The sequence below is a fragment of the Anser brachyrhynchus genome (genome assembly GCF_964034855.1).
Source record: "Anser brachyrhynchus genome assembly, chromosome: 3".
NCBI classification, from domain to species: Eukaryota; Metazoa; Chordata; class Aves; order Anseriformes; family Anatidae; genus Anser; species Anser brachyrhynchus.
Genome location: NC_137696.1, coordinates 106,384,245 through 106,402,245, shown reverse-complemented (window position 1 = coordinate 106,402,245; position 18,001 = coordinate 106,384,245). Strand labels below are relative to the sequence as shown.

The 18,001-nt window shown below is 37.0% G+C and overlaps 1 protein-coding gene across 1 annotated transcript in view; it reads right to left on the bottom strand.

Annotated features, from left to right (window-relative positions):
• Positions 1–14,940, bottom strand: part of TPO (thyroid peroxidase) — a gene marked incomplete at its 5' end in the record, with an annotated part of 52,974 nt that extends 38,034 nt beyond the window's left edge. Inside the window, 2 exons of the mRNA XM_080588602.1 lie at positions 1,888–1,969; positions 14,847–14,940. Coding sequence (XP_080444728.1) covers positions 1,888–1,969; positions 14,847–14,940 — 176 coding nt within the window. The remainder of the gene's footprint in view (positions 1–1,887; positions 1,970–14,846) is intronic.
• Between the last annotated feature and the right edge of the window lie 3,061 nt (positions 14,941–18,001).

Here is an 18,001-nt window from a genome sequence, read left to right as displayed (position 1 = left end):
TAATAATAATAATAATAAAATCTTAAGTTGGGAGTTTTACAATTCAGATTCTTTTAAAATGTGAAACGGACTAGTTCAAATGTAGTAAAGAACAATTGAAGAATTTAAGTGATCATATTAACCAGCTGATGTGGGGAAACATATTTGTCCATTTCAATCACAATTCAAGGTTAAACTGAAGTCCCAGCAGAAATTCAGTTATTTTGACTCTGTAGCTTGCAGTTCAGACCCCTTGATCACAAATTCGGTGAACATCAGGTTGGACTACTGTACATGGAATGATTATGAGTTTTCCCATTCTAACCTGAAAAAGAAGCTGCCGTTTCATCTCAGAACTAGCTCTTCAGTCTCAAAGACAGCACTGAGCTCATCTGTATTGCACTGTAGTTTTCCTCAATTACTTGTAAGCCAAAGTAAAATGAGTTTTCACAGTACTGTGACCTCTATAACTTTCAGAAGTTCAAATATGCAGTCAGATGCATTTCTTTCTTGTTTTTAGCCTTTGTGCTGACCAAAGCTTTAATTCAAGTATACAGCATTCTTTTTTAAAAAGGAAGAAAAGCCTTAGCAGTTTTAAATTGATATGAAAATGCAGAAGTCTTTAATTTAAGGATTTAAACGCATTTCCTTCTCACTATAATAATCAGATGAGACAATAGCTCAGTCCTCTGTACTTTGCAAAGGGCCAAGGACTAATGTCTAAGAGGTAGGTGTAGAACCCATTTACCAGCCTTTATTAAAATTCCCAGTGACATTTATGAAATTCACTGCTCCACTTAATTGGGCCACAATGAATTGAATTATATAAGAGCACACAAGGGAAATACAATTTTCTCTTCTGTTAATGATCATTTTTAAATTGGCAGTCCTAATATTTTACATCAGCTAACACAAAAGCAAGTGATATTCTTATGGATATCAGACTGCTCATGCAGGCATAGGACACTTTTGCCTCTAATTCTATTCCACTGAAACCTTTCCACTGAAAGGTTGAGATTTACTTTTCTAAAATTTGGGTACCTCAGTATTGTCATAAAAGTACTAACAATACAAAATTAAAGTGACTTCAGTTTGTATGTAGCGAGCAGCCACAGCACTTGAAAAGTTCTGTCTACGTAAACACCCACAAATTGTGATTTATTTTCAAAACACACAGATAAATCCTCACAGCATAATACCTTTAGAAAAGTCTAAGCAGAAGGTAGTGACTGCACCCCTAGAACTTGGCTGATGTGTTTTGAACACAGGAGAGAAGATTGGTTATTTTGGATAGCACAGAAATGTTGTCAGAGCCACCCAGAAAGCAGTTGAACTTTTTCGACCCAAAGCTCGCCATCCAGAGGCACGTTCATCATTCCTGGAAAGGATTCACTGTGTGCTTCTCTTTTAGCATAACTCAAGCACAAAGGACCTTTCCTTAATTTGTTTATTACCCATCAAGATAAATATTTTATTTCCTTTCCTTTATCATTACATCTGTTTTAGATGGAAAGGGGAATGTGAGACTCACTTCAACAATTTCAATTGCATTTAAGGAAATAGGAGTTGTTCCCATCTCAATCTGCACTTGAAAGAGAAACTTAATATTTTATTGCTCAAAGATACATAACATCTATAAAATTAGAAACTTCTGAGCTACGTGTTCATGGAATGTGATGTCTTCCTTAGATCAGAAAAACATTTCTATTTGTTTTCATATTTCTTATTTTTCTCACATTTTAAAACAGCAAATCATGTGGTGATAATGCACAACGTTATATTGGTTCAGATCATCATAAATATAATGCATCATTATATGCTTTCTCAAAGAAACAGTCTGATAAAAAAAAAATCTGTTATGAAAGCTTTTTGCTGAATAAATCCTTCGCTTTTTTTTTTTTCTTTTACCTTTCCAGTGTATATTGTGCAGCATAATCCACCAGATTTGAGCCCTTCAGGATAGCCTCAGTAATGCAGTTATCTTCAGTTTCTTCTCAACAGGAAAACAAACAAAACAAAAGAATATGTTTTTCAATAGCATATTTATTCAATTACTAACATTTATAAAATATTTAGGCTTGTAATATTAAATTACATGTATTTTTCCCCATTAAACTGATCTCCATATTTAACATTGTGGCTCCTGACCTTTCTGAAAAATAAGGTAAAAGTAGTAAATCAATTCTTTCATAGTTTATAAAATGTGAACAGTTAGGCCTTCCTTCCTTTTCTTTCAGCAAAATTCCAGCAATGTACATTAGGTAGTACCAGACCTTACAAGTCCAGCTGAAAAGTGTGGTGTTACGTGTATATGATTATGCCCCTTAGGCTTCATGTGTTTTATGCATTAAACTGTCCTTGGACTGAAAGGACAAATCTGAGCTTCCCTCATAAGCAGCATGAGCTGGCCTAAGCCACTTCAGGAATTTAAGTCCATATTCAGGCATAATTAACACAATTATCCACCTGAGATCTGGTACAGGTAACCAATGTATGAAAGCCCTTTTCCTCTCATTTTTCCACCTGTGTTTGATGGAAAACAATAGATGAAACTTATAATATTTCATCTGTGCTATTTTGCATGCTTGTATCATGGAATATAGTTTATTCCCCTTTCATGTAGATCTAGTTTTATACTAAATGAATCAGTTATGTTTAAAACACAGTGGTTTAATTTCTATCTGTTTTCCTTGGGATCAATAAACTTTTTCTTAGTAAATGAATCATAAGTAATGATTACTAACAATCATTAATGTACAATTGCTCATCATTTGTGCACAGTGCAATTTTAGGTGTCATATCTTAATGGTAGTCCATGTTGTGTTATTTCTGTAATCTATTTTTTGAATCAGGTGCTCAGATAAAGGGAAAAAAATAAGTCTGATGAGAAATAAACTTTCCAAAGCAAAATTCTGCTTCATTGTCTTAAATATCTTGTCACCATCCAAGTATTTCACTTTTCAATTATTTCACTAATAATAATTTCAGTTATTTCACTTTTTTTCTACCTGCATAAGGTAAAATATTCATATATTCATATATTCATTTAATGTTATCGTTCAGATTTCTTACATCTGAAAATATTTTGGAGTCTAAGTTAAAAATCAAGACTGATCTTTATAGGCCATAAATTACTCTAGAATTTAATATTGCAGGATTTTTAATTACCGTTATGAGTTTTATCTCAAAATGTATTTTGCTCAAAGTACTATTCATCATGTGGTATTGATTTAGATGCTAATCTTGAAGAGAAGATCCATTTGTTATACCTGAATTACACTGTCTCTCTTTCTTTTTTACTTAGAAGTATGATTTTGTCACTAATGCAGTGTTTTCAGAAATGCAGTTCTTGCTCTTTGTGTGTGTGTGTGTGTGTGTGTATAGTTCCCATTAAACCAAAGGACACTCCCTATAAAAATAAAAGAATCATATGAAATCTATCTATTCCATTTTTTTACAGTTCAAATATATTCATTTTTTTATTAACTAACATAAAATATAACCTCATTTTAATCTATATCTTTCCAAACAATTCATACAGAAAAATCAGAGAAGTAACTATGGAAAATAGATCTGGTCCCCTGCTCCAGGGGGATCAAAACAGATTTGTCATCTAAAGCAATGTCTTGTGGGTTTGGTTCATTTTTTTTCTTGTTTTGTTTTTTAATAATCTGGATATTATTTTATTTTATTTGTGATTCTACCCTAACTTGAGATGAAAACATTCCTAATAACTTTTTCTTCCAAACCATATCTGCAGTTATAAAATTAATTAAGAAAATGTAAAGATTGAAAAATTCTGTTTCTTCACAATCTCTGCCCTACTTCACTGTAAAATCAGTCTCTGTGAAATTCTCTTCTTAAAATTCAACCTCCTATTTACTGTATTTCTAGTTTATTAAATATCACTGATTTAGATTGAACAGATGCAAATTAATAGCTCCAGTATTTAAGAAGGTGAGATTTCATTGTTTGAACACAAGCACTTCTGCAGCCTGAGATGCTGTAAAATCTCCCCACTATCCGCAAGGTGCCAGTGGATAACAGACCCACTGGAGATGTGCACGATCATGGGCCAGGTGTAAGATGCCAGGTGGGACATCCCATGGCAACTGACTCTAGCCCAGGGTTAGTAAATGTAGGGATCAGCACTCTGGGAAAGAAATCCGTCAATCATGCCTGTAAACATTACATCTGACTTATGGATGCTACTAAGAAAGTTAAATCACTCCTACTCAAAGAATACATAACTGAGATACATTGCACATCCAGTGTTTTCTTTTGGCAAGTTACAAACCTGCATTTTAAAAGAAAGCACCCATGAAACAGTTCTTACAGAAATCAGTGTATTTTGCACATAAAAAAGATTAAGTTAAACTGCCATTGCTAAACTGTCTGCAGTCTAAGTGTATTTTCAGCTTAATAGTAATCACTGACAAAAGGAAATAACAGGTATTTTATATATTACTTACCAAAGAGGACATCTTTGCCTATCTGAAGGAAAGAAAATAAAATAGCTGTGAAGGCTATAGCCGCTGAAATTCCCAAAATAATGAACACTTTCATCTAGAAGAAAGAAGAGATAACTATTGACAAAATAAATGCCTTCATCTTATAGCTAATTATAAGGCATACTATAAATAACTTCTTGCATATTGTAAATTTTACTTTTAAATTAGACTTGTAGCCATGTGTTTGAATATATTTTGGAAATTCAACATACTAATTTTCAGAAATAATTGTAGTTCCTTTTCTCTTTTTTCATTAGTACTTTTTTTTTCCTTTTGAAAAACTTCTAGCACAAGGAATTACATCACTTTTTTTTTTTTAATATCTTAATATGTTCTGCTAACATTAGCACTTAGCATATATATTAGAAATTCAGCAATATTTTACCAGTCATTTTGAACTGCTCTGTGTATTAGCAAGGTTTGTTGTAACTTTTGTTTTGCATATAAGACAGTGAAAATGGAAAAACTAAGAACAAAATCTATCAGAACTGTTTATAGTCCTATCCATGTATAATCATAGTCTCAAAGCTGCACAATGAATATACTCATATCGCAAATAAGAGCTACATTCTCCATTTCAGTGCACTGGTTTGCTGGTAGATATTACAGCAGTGCAAATACATACATAATCTATCCAGGAAATAATATTATTCGTAAGCTATATTGTGATCAGAGTTTGAAAGATTTAAAATATTTTTAGCTCTCTATTCCATCGATATAAAAAAATAAAAAATGAATAATTCAAATAAAAATTCAGGAAAGTAATATTACCCAAAGGAAATCAATGTGAAAGCACTCCTTTTTATATTTCACAAGTTAATATGATTAATTTGTTCTGGAAAATGGCAAGCAAAAGTTTCACAGTCTGACCTTTTGTCTGCTGAGGATCTGATCTTCCACAGTTCTGTACTTTATTGATGGCAGTAACTCTGCTGAAATATGAAAGTGAAGTACTTTCCAGGGGCCCAGCCTACACTATCAGCTTGATGCAGTGCTACTCACTCAAGCTTTAAAAGTGCAAATGATTTCAAAAAAACTTTTTTGGCTACAGTCTGTTCACACAATGCAGAAATTGACGTTAACACTTAACTTGTTTATTTTTGTCCTGTTAATGAACCAAGAACTACCTTTGCAGCCATTTCTAATACCAGATTTTTTTTCAAGGATATGCAAGAGAAAAGTATTCAGATTAAATAAAATTATATTGCTATGTTACTTACAGAAGTACTTTCTAGGCACACTGTTCATTTTGCCAATAAGTTTGGAAGAGAAGGCAACTCCGTGCTCCTTTTTCTGTGTTCTAGTATCAACACTTTATCAAAATAATCTTTATAACCTCTGCTGATAGTCCCTGGTTCGCCTACCAACTTTCCTGCAGGGCTTTTTATTTTGTTTTGTTCTTTTAGATAACTTATTTTACACTTCTAAGACTACCTGTTATTATTTAGCTATACTTTTTCAACCCCAGTGCATATTCGAAAGTCAGTATTTAGACCTAAGGAATCTACCTGTCTGTTTTTTGCTTGTCTTTTTTTTTTTTTTCTTTTTCTTTTTTTTTTCTTACTATGTAGGGGGAAAGATGATTTCAGCCCTGCAATCAGAATTGAGATTTCCCTCATTTCATCTTTGCTGGTCTTGAGATGGAAATCACAAGGTGGAGCCAAAGATCAGTGCTTTGATCTCTACCATGAGTGATAAGTAGGGGTTGGGTAGCAGGGAGCATCCTGGAGCTTGTGTACATAGCATATGGTGGTAAAAAAACAAAACAAAACAAAAACAAAACCCCAAACAAAACAAACAAACAAACAAAAAACACAACTATGAACATGTGAAAAAATTGGAGGTAAAACTCAAGGCTATTATTACAGCAAACGTCAGTTAAGGAATATCACCATAATTCTGTTCCCTGCAAGGACGAGGGAACTTGGGTGAAAAGTAAGCAGAGAGTAAAGATAAACAGACCCTCATTGGATAAGTAGGTCTATGCCACTTAGATGGGGGTTTTAAGATTGCAGACAAGAAGTCAAACTTGTAATACCTCTCTAATCCCATTCCAAATTGCAAATCTTTTAAGTTTTTTTCCTTACACGAGAAAACATAAAACATATGGCACAGCAAATCATTGAGAAAAGCAGATCCATTTCAAACACCTAATAGAATAAGGAGCTTTCAACTGTATCCTTTCACATGCTTCACAAGTATCATAGGTCTCACTTCTATTCTGACACTTGAGAGACTTTCTTAAAAGTGTCAAAATGGGTCTGCTTTTTCTGCAGTTTCACAGTCCAAAATTAAAACGTTCCCATTTAGTTCAAAAAGAGCTTGCCTACAACAATTTTTATTTAAGAATCCTAACCTCTGCTCATCGGTTGTGCTTGAAGTATTTTTCAACAGCGGAATGTAAGTTGCTAGATGCAGTAAATCAATCTGTAATGAAAAATTTTAAAGGCAACATCTATTTTGTTTGTTTTATCTGATGATGTAAGTATATTTTGTATCGCAACTTGTGCTTTTAATATAAGAGTGTAAATGTTAAACTGCCCACTGAACCTCAAGCACAGTTTTACTTAGAACATGGGGGAAGTATAGGTTACACTGGACCAGTGTAGAGAAATGCAGTTGTATTCTTATTCTTACTGGAGCTCATTCAGAATCCTGTTATTGAACTTACTAGAGTATTCAGAGAAAATATCTTACTTAAAATATTATGCAATTTCAACTGTTGTTTGATACAGGGAACAGACATATTTCTCTAAATTCAGAAATACTCTTGCATTTGCACTGTAACAGCCTGCAGCCTCACCAGGCTCTCTGAGGCATTATCATTCTTATATTCAGTTCTTATAAGCAGTGGATTAGAGTGAGAGACCTCCAAGATATATCTGTGCAGCTGCAGAAGCTATTTTTGATAATAGATTATACTATTTTGCAGCATTTAGTGGCAATCCTGGGCTCTAGCCTGGTGTGAAGGACACTGTTATTATGGGTGTCTAACTTGTTGTAGAAAAATTAGTCTCTGATCTCCTCTGGCTATTAAAATTCCATGAACACTTTTGCAGAGGAGAAGCAAAAAGTGCATGTAACTATACAGTACTCTAATTGAAGTAATTTTGCTGAAGTTCCAGCTTAACATTGTACAAATAACAGCAATTAGTCTCTTTCCAGTTAGTTCAGCAAAGTGCTGCCAAGTCAAAAAAAAATTCAATAAAAAGGTTAAAGAAAAGTAGTTTACAAGGAGAATTTACTAGGGCTTCACTGATATCATGAGTTTAGTCGCTTTAAGGACTTTAAGAGGCTGTAAGGGTAAATTTGGCTGTAAAGGTAACTTCAGCTGCAAAGGAGAGTCCATTCTATTCCTTGCATCTGAATTCATGACAAGCTTGCAAAGCGCTGTTTGAAAACTCTGCCATAACTAAAGAGCAAATTATGATTTATGCGGAAGAATGTGGAATAGATGAACAATTTTTAATATATAGAAGGTCTGAAATTCAATGTCTTGATTCACAAAACAAAACAAAACATTTTAAAAATGAGACAAAAACATCTTCCATCTCAATAAAACATTGATTTCAGACCAAATTTTGTCTTTTTCAGACATATCATTTTAATGGAAAGTTTAATGGCAAGATTTCTGACTTCTTACAATGCATGTCCTTCTTGCAGAGACCACAGAGGTATCATATAATGAAGATGATGTCTTGGATTTAAGGATGGTGTGTAGATACATCATATATCATGAAGTCATAAAGCTGATCAAGTACTTACAAGGTAAAAAATGTGATCTTTTGTAACTTAACAGTAAACAAAATTTGATTTGGTAAAATAAAAATAATGACCACATAATACAATTATGGCAGACCAATTTTTGCCTGTGAATGAGGATCTCAGTGTGACTACTGACAAATACACAAGAGGATTTAAGATCCCCAAAGGAAAACTGGGAGGTGCGGGTACAGAGAGTTATTTGTTGCCATATTCAAAGTGCCCAAAGATGGGGGGTGTTCCTGTCCTCTTTTTGTAGTGTTTTGCAATGAGTGAAATATTTACAGAAACCCTGGCAGGAACCATTACACGCGGATCTCTCATGTGAGAAGCTCCTTGGATAGCAGCAAGAACTGGACCAGTGTCTTCCACCTCCTGCCTCCCAGCACTGAGTTACTGCAAAAATTCAAGCAGTGGCAACACGCTTCCATTTTGTACCCATCATGTGAAAGAATAAAAAGAGGTATTGTAGTAAAAGTGCTCAGGAAAATGACATAGATAGCTATAAAAGGAGAGGAGCAGAGAATCCTGACTGGACAGAAACTGGCCTTACAGTGAAAAGTGCAAATGCTATATACCATGACACACATTTTTTGGTATATGTATGTTCCCAGCTGTTCTTATTACCTGGTTCAGGTGTCTCAGTATGACAGCATTGGTATACCCTGTTTTGAAGAGACTTAATCTCTATCCACTCTGTCTAAAAGGCTTGAGTTTTGCTAGCTGGATATTTTTCCCAAAATCAGAGATTACATTTTTCAAGGTTGTGTTGTGCAAGTGTCTCCATGGACAAAAATGTTCCAATAACTTGTAGCAGCAGTGCTTGAATTCATTCTTACACTTAAATGTTTTCTACTGGTCTGCTTCAGTGAATTGCCTGGTAGGCTTCCCAAGCATGACATTGACATTCCAAAATTTATTATTTAACTTGAAATTATTAATTTTTTGATCGATTCAAAGATTTAGGCAACATTAGATATTCACACAGTAAGAAATCATTACAGAGATGGAATTGTGAAACAGTTTGGAGAAAGAGGTAATAAAGGGAAACACCTAGTGAAAAATTAGACTTCTATTTAGTAAATCAAGCAATAAAAGAATCTCTCAAGATGGCCACCAGATGATTAGATGGATATTCAGTAGACACATCCTACACTATAAACGCATTTTGTTAATTGAAAAACACATTTTAAAACTAATGAGATACTCAAACTGTTTTCAGCCAAGTTTATATGCACTCAAGCAAATGTGTATGCTTCTGAATTCATCTTCAAATTTTCATTAGTCTGTCTCAAATCAGGAAAGTAAATGGTCTGAAGAAGTTAAATGAAACATTCTTCACAAGCACCAATATTAAGAGGTCACACAGCACCACTCTGGGACATTTAGTGTTCAAGTGAGCCTTATGACTGTGTAGTAGAAACATCTTGGCTATCTGACGTCACGTCAAGGTTCCACAGAACTTGAGCTGTTATTGTTAATGCCCTGGTGAGTCTGAAGCATTCTGCAGCTTAATAAATAAACTCTCAGGCTGAAAAAAAAACAAGAGATGTTACAGCTTTCTCATTTTTGTGTTTAAACATACACACGAATAAGGAACATGAGGATTACCTGGCTTGTAGCATTAAATAGTAACTAATGACAAGAATGAAACCCACCATATTTAAATGAATATTAATATAAATCAGCACTTTATGAAAGATTAAGAAGAGAATAGTTCAAATAGTTGAAGTCACAAGAGAGTCCGTGTCTGTGTGGGTACTTGTATGTAGGTGTACATATAAAAGCATATATAGATAGTCACAACAAAATAACTCATTTTTCACTAAGGTCTTCATATGTGAATTGAGGAAAAATAATAATATATACGATGGTATACTGAAAAATCCAACAAAATGTTTTCAATGCAGCCAAATAAAAGGCAATGTATTTGAAAATTAATTGTGTGGGTAATGTAGACATGATGGGATATTCTTGAAAACCTGTGACTCAGGAAAAAAAAAAAGATATAATGGAAAAGATATAATGGAATGTCATGTTTTTGTCTGTGATAGAGTTAATTTTCTTTGCAGAGGCTCATATGATGTTGTGCTTTGGATTTTTGACGAAATCAATGCTGATAACACATGGATGTTTCAGTTGTTGCAGAGCAGTGCTCTCACACAGCCAAGGATTTTTCTGCTCCTCATGCTGCCCTGCCAGTGAGGAGGCTGGGTGTGCACCAGGAGCTGGGAGGGGACACAGCCAGGACAGCTGGCCCGGGCTGACCAAAGGGATGTCCCACAGCATGTGGTGTCATGCTCAGCAATAACAGCTGGGGGAAAGAAGGAGGAAGGGGGGTACGTTGGGAGCGACACTGTTTGTCTTCCCAAGAAACCATTCCATGTGATGAGCTCTGCTTCCCAGGCAGTGGCTGACACCTGCCTGGCGATGGGAAGCAGTGAATGGATTCCTTGTTCTGCTTTGCTTGCACGCATGGCCTTTGTTTTCCCTAGTAAACTGTTCTTATCTCATCCCATGAGTTCTCACACTTTTACCTCTTCTCCATCCCACCTGGAGAGAGCGAGCAAGTGTCTGGGTGGTGCTGAGCTGCCTGCTGGGGCTAAACCACAGCAAAGAATTATCACAGGTAAGTTTTTAAGTAGTTTTTCAAGGTAGGGCTTCACCAAGAGAAACTAATGTGTGCCCCTGAGATGTAGGAAGAGAATTAATAAAAATCATTGATCTGGTGTCAATGTATGGAATGGATAACACTATTATAAGTTCATCATATCCGCTTCTGAGGTCTGGAGATAGGGAGCAAGCTTTAACAAAAGTGAGACTTAAAGCAGTGAAGGGGCTTGGTTTGGTGAGAAAATGCTGAGAACGACATTTGTTGCGATTGAATATTTACACTTGGAAAAAAAGAGCCCACAGGGAGCAATTTTCAATTTTGTAGAAAAAGGCTAGATACAATACCTGTGAGCTGTACTGGAGTTAAGCAACTTCATCTATGAAATAAAATGTAACTTCCAAGTAGCAAAAGCAATTAAAAGTTGAAAGACGTTACATGAACAATGAGGAAAAAAAGAGAAGGAAAGCTTTTCATACGGCCCCCAGGCATGCCTTAATTCAGGGCTCTCACATATGATTTCTCTGAGTAGCGGTAACTGGTCCTGTGGCACCAGCTCTACGCAAGAAGAAGCACAAATACAGGAACTGTACACAGTGGTGAGAAGACCCCACTCTTCCCCCATATTCTCCACGCTTTAACCTGCAGATTAAATGCCCAGTACCCATCCCCTCCCAACCATCTGCTTCTGGCCCACCTCCCAACTGGAGGCAGTGAGCTCAGGCTGGGCAGCCCCCAGTCGATAACCACCTAGCTAGCTGATATTTTAACCATCAGCTTGGTGCAAGGTACATAATAGTAGGCGAGCAGTTATTTATTATGGGTAACTGAGACAAGCTGGCAGATCAGCTGATACCTGCTCATATGTATATTGCTGTAAACCACCGGGAAATTTTGCATACTGCTATGTGTACCATCACTAGAAAATATCTAAGTATTATTTTTTCTTACAATGTATCTGAAATTTCTTTACTTTTGCAGTTGATCCTTGAAGCAAAATGTAGCCCTTTCTCAGCTGATAGAAAAACAAATTTATGCACTAGTCAGCTCATTGGTATTTAACAACAGTATTTTTGCCTTCGGAGAGGATCATAGTTCCCCTCAGAAATAATGAAATTTGTTTTAATGAGAAAAAAGCACTTTGCAGAAATGTCGTTTTGTGGGAAGCAGCGGTTATAGATGGTTTTTGTTAGCATAGTGGTACCATGTGCCCTCCAAAAGGACTTTGACCCTATGGTTCATTGCACTGCTAAATGCACTCATAGTAACATAAGTGTTTGTATTACTAGACTATAACCATTATAAGTCTACAGCATGTTTTGTCCTGTATTATTTTTCAGCATCTTGATACCCAGGTCTTTTTTCTAGTTTTCAGTAATGTCATCAAGGATCAAAGAGCTTCTTATCATCCAAAAAAACAAACATACAAGACATGGGTGCCTTTCATTGGTACATGGTACCAATGTTGTGTGGCTGAGATTGTACACGGACACTGGAGTCTCTGAATGGAAAGCTGCTGCTGTACAGTAAATTAAAGACCTGAGACACTATAGCTTTCATCTGTACTACTGAAAATCTCCTATATTTCCAATCAGAATGAGTGTAGCTAAACTGCCAGTAACAAACTGCTCCTTGCTTAATTCCTCAGACATGCCTACGGGTTGTTTAACAGACAATTGGCTGGCTTTGGGCAAAATCATGCCAGAGACCATTTTCACAACTTTACCACAGAGATAATCATATCTCAGATCCCCTGAAGATTTCCTTATATGTTTTAATTTACTAGCACTGAAGTAACAAAAGGGTCTTCACTAGAGAAACAGCCAGGGGAGAAAAAAAGAAAAAAAAAAAAAAAAAAAAGGCTCTATTCAATTTTTCAGTACAATTGAATATTGTCAACATGAAAGACGGAAGTATCTCAGACTCTTCCCTGTGTGGTAGAATACACCAAATAACATGCCCAGGCTCTCCTGATAGCCACTCTCTAAGATAAAATGAGCTTCCCAGAGCTCTAACAGGAGTACATGATTAATCAGTTTGGTTTGGGTATTCATCCACAAATAAGGACACAGTACATGACAGGACCAGTAGAAGGTTTGGGACGTGACAAAGATAATGTAATACCTTTGAAGGAGCATGAATAAAAAATCACCCCTCTGCAGGCAGAGAAGAAATTATTAATCATAGTCTGGAGTCCTGTGTTTACAATCTTCATACATCATTTAAAAACAAATAATTTTATGACGCCAGGTAGCTTTTCCTAATATATATAAATCTAGAAGTGATGTTCATATTCTCTTCCCCTTGAAGCACAGAGAAGTTTAGATCCTCCACTTCTGTTCAGTCATTGAGTATTGTTACTCCATAACTGTAATAGCATCTAAGCACCCGAATTTGCATCAGTAAAACATCATCACATTTGCATGCCCATGCAAACCCACCATGATCATACAGGGCTTTAATAGCTGTGGGGAGGAAATCCTTGTCTTCCAGGTTATTAACAGGTTATTAGTTCTCAAATCTGTCTGTAAAAGATAAACACAGTGGACTTGTGGCCTCCATTGGACGACTCTTTGGGCACAGGAGAGAGCTATCCATACACACGGGAAAACAGTGGAAAGAAGATGCTGGTGAGCACAGATCTTTTATTTCCCAGAGAACTGGTCACCAGAGGAGAGTGCCCTGATTGTCCTGAATTAACTGTCATCTCTTGAGATCTCATCCGAGACAAAGAAAAACAACTTGCAGAGGCAGTGAATATATCTGCCGTATGAAAAAGGTGATTTTTATGCAAGGCTACCAGGATCTTCGTAGATGTAAAATACTCCATTGCTACATCAACATTAGCTCAGTACAAGCAAAGTTCTTGCAGCACAGGAAGCCTGTACTTTCACTGGCAGAGAGACATTAGCACAGGCTGGGAAATGCAGGTGCAAGCAGGTTGAAGGGAGGTGGAAGGTGGCAGAGACAGCAGGTCTACCTTTTGAAGGGGGAACATGCAAAAAGTGGCAACAGTAATGGGCAGGAAAAGGCATAATGTTCCTGGAAGTCTGCCTGTGCCAGTAGCAGTACTTATATGGCAGGAGGAAGCTGCCAGCAGTGATGTTTGTTTTCTGTGCAACAATCAGGCTGTGGTATACATAATTAGCAAGCAGATGGCAAGAGCCCCATGGGGACCTGAGTTTGTGATGACTTTTGCACTCCGCTGCTTGTGCCATAACATTCTTTTTAAAACAAAGCATGTGCCAGGTCTGGGTAATGGTTTAACAGATGCTTCATCTTGGTTTCAGGACAGCAGATGCAGGAAAGTTTCTCTGAGAGCCAGGAAGGAGACATTCATGAAGCTATGGATGCTCCAGTATATACAACATTGTATGGGTGTACATATACTCCTTTAGCCCTGGGTATGCCAGGGGCCTGTAGATTCATTGTGCATGTTCAAGGAGGGGGAAGATGCAGAAGAAATTTCCTTCATCCTTTCCCATGAGAGCCAATGCTTCATGGCTTCCATTATACAGTGAACTGGATGGTTTGCTCAGTTATTGGGTTGGAGAATTTGGATCCAAGATGCTGGAAGGCTGAACAGGCACAGGCACAATCCAGGGTTAGTTATATGGGACCACTTGAAGAAATCTGAAGAGTCCTGCATCAAAAATATTAGTAGTAAATATGTCCAGTAATAGTTTTGGCATCTTTCAGGGTATTTCCATCAGTTAACTCCAATAGCTTTCAAGAATAACAAGCTTGCTCAGAGAACAAACAGGTAAGAATTGGCAAAGGCCAGTTGCTCATGAGGCTTTTGGTATGCTTAAATACAATTCTGGTGTTAAAATAGCATTGTGGCCTGCCATTTAAATCTGCTTCATGTGTCAGTGTTAACTTGTCCCATGTGTAAGTCATTTTGTTCAGGTGGCTCAGCTGTTCCCACACCTGTTACAGACTGCTCTGACTCTCTGCTTTTCCTCACTATTTTCCATTCAAACCTCCAACTACTTTCTCCTCTTTTCTTCTCAGCTGTATGTTACCTCTAGCTTGTTTATCACCCGAAGTTTCACTTTGTCTCCATGTTCCCCACATTGGCCAAAACTCTGAGGTACAACTGTCTCCTTAAAGTGAGTGCACCTAATTTCTAAAGTGAGTTGGACCAGAGCACAAATTACAACAAAGTAGCTCTGAGCATAGATAAGATTTAAATATCCTGGGAAAGACATGAAAGTCCAACCCCTTTGAGCTCATTCCCCCAGTCCTAATCTTCTTCTAGCAACTTGATGTACTTTTAATCTTTAACTCTACCAACTCCCCTGCTACAGCTGGAAATGTCTTTCCTTCCAACTTCCTTTTGCCCCAGCTTTATTCAGTATTTTTTCCATCCTGCTTCATGCTCACCCACCCCCACTGCACACCTCAAAATGCTCAATGTTAATATTTGAAAGGAGACACCAGTCTGATTCTCAAACAAAGGTACAGATATTTGTCACTTTTCTAGTGCAGGACACCCACTCTCCATGTCCCCCTTAATTTTTATCTCTTACTGTCCTCATACAGATCCCTCTTGCTGACCCCATCTTTCTAGTTCTCATTTTCCAACCCCTTTCCATGCTCCCACCCTCCATTTTCTAACCCCTTCTCTATCCCCTTCTCTTAATTTCCACTATATTCTTTGTCCTTATCCTACTTCTTCCATCCTGGGTCTCCTTTAGTTGTCAGTTAACCATTCTCCTGATTTCCACCACAATTTTGGATTCAGCAGGGAGGGTCTTAGGTGCTTTAAAAAACACAAAGAGGTAATACTTTGTGCTAGTTAGACAAAATATTTTTTGGTAAAATCCTTGGATTTGGTAGTGCTTTCGAGGCTGGTATAGGTTTGCACAAAGGATCTGGGGCTGCTGCTTGGTTGGGAACTACCCAGTCTGAGACCACAAAATGATTGTTCTGCAAATCCGAGCTTGTTGCAACTCCTTAGGTAAGAAGGGGTGGTCTCTTAGACCAGCTAGCTGGGTAGGTAATAAGTATTTAATGCAATGGGAGTTTCACAGATATCAAACAAGCAGTCTCTTCTTGCTCTACTTTTGACATAGTCAAGTAAAGTTCCCCCCTTGGATGCATTAAAGCAGCACCTAAATCATTAAACAAGGCTGCATGGGAACAAGAAAGTCCAGCTTTAAGAATACAGAAAAGTAAGACTGTCTCTTCTCTTTAATTAGTTAAAAATTAACCTACCCCAATTCCCTGTCAGGTGCGATGCTACCAGTTCTGAGTTCATAGGCTGCAAAAAAAAGATTGACCATGACCTACTTTAATAAAAGTGAGCTGTGCAGAAAACAATTCCCATTTTGGGAAAATAAATAAATAAATAAATAAATCAGCTTGCAAATAATAAATAAAGCTTGCAACTAGCAGCAACCAGCATTAAAAATCCTAAGAACAAAATCATTGCTATAACTTTAAAATTAACCACTGTCTAAACACTTTGGCTGCAGTTGAAATAAAAACATTTTTCCAATCAGTAGGAATTTTCTTCTCTTTTGAACTGTGTATGGCAGGAAATAATTCAGCTCTGTAGTTCCAAGCATGAAATAAAACAAAGCAGATGAAATAATTAATATAATTTAGTGCAAAGCAATTACTTCTATTGCCAGGAGAAGCACAATTTACTACTACAGGGAAGTGAAAAAGTTCAGGATGTCAATATGTCACAGTAAAATACAAGATAATCTGCACATAATGCAACCTTCCACACTGCTCTGCATTTTGCATCACAGAGCAGAGCCACTGGGTGAAGCACAGATGATTTCTTTAGAAAGGGGACTATTGGAGTTGGACTTGATGATCCTTATGGGTCCCTTCCAACTAGGGATATTCTATGATTCTATGATTCTATTGCTCTGGATTACACCTCCCCAGCTGAGCGTCCTGCCTGCTGGGTTACAGAAGCCTGCAACTTCAGCTGTGCTTACGCTCCCTCCCCAGCAAACCTTTCTCATCAGGAGGCCAAAAAGTGTGCCTCTTGAGTTGAAGAAGGCATCTATGACATTGCACCAAGGGCTCAGGAACATGCTGAAGCAAAGAGTGGTTGCTTAAAAATGTGCAGGCTCTTGGCAGTGACACTGCTCAAAGCCTGGCACGCTGAACGAGCCCTCTTCTAGGGACCACTGGAGTTGAAGTGCCAGACTGTTAGCCACAAGGTAGGCAAGTATTGTGGTCTGCAGCCTCTTCTTAGGAGGTAGCCCAGAGGAAAGAGGGTGGATAGGAATACTAGGATACCTCAATTCAAAGGCTAAGAGATGAGGCAATTTTGAAACGTTTAAAGTATTTGCAGGTTGTTTTTGGTCACACTGTGTTGGCATTAACAAAGAAAGAATGCTTAGCTCCATTACAAGCACAACCTTTTTCTTTTAGGTTTAAATTCAGGATTTATTTTTCATTCAGAATATATTTTCTTGAAATGCTGTTATTTCCTTTAGGAAGAATTTCCTCCTACAATTAACCACCACTACCCATCAACGATTCCATGGTTAACAATATGAATATTATCTTTATGGGGGGAAGTGTAGAGGATGTCTTTGTAGAAGCTAGATATACTAGAAGACTTGGAAAATATATATATATATAAAAAATGTTTCTGAAGTCCCTTTTTCCAAAGATCTTCCCAGTAGATGCTGGGCTTTGAATAATTCAAGCATAGTTGTTTGGAGGTGGATGGGCACTATGTTTTTCATCTGTTAGTGAAGCAAGGAACAATTATAGAAAAATCACAAGTTACAAATGAATTCTGCCAAGATTTGAAGGCTGTGGACTTTTTGCTGCGTAGCACCTTTGAATTCAGGATTTGAGCACTGATCTCTCACTGAAACAAATAATATGTATTGTGATCATTATGTCTCAGGAAATCTCAGCTGGCTGTATTTAAACCATGAGAAGTGGGAATGTTTCTAATTCCTTATTTTAGACTATCAACAAGGGCAAAATATGACTCTGCCTTGTTATGTATCCCTTCCTCCATACCTTGATTTCCACTGCCAAAACCGGTCTATGTGTCTGGAGGAAGATGATGTCCCCTCTCTTGATCAGGACTTCTGGGTGAATCATGGATCATACCTAGGCTTTATCATAGAAATTAGGTCAAGCCAATGATGAT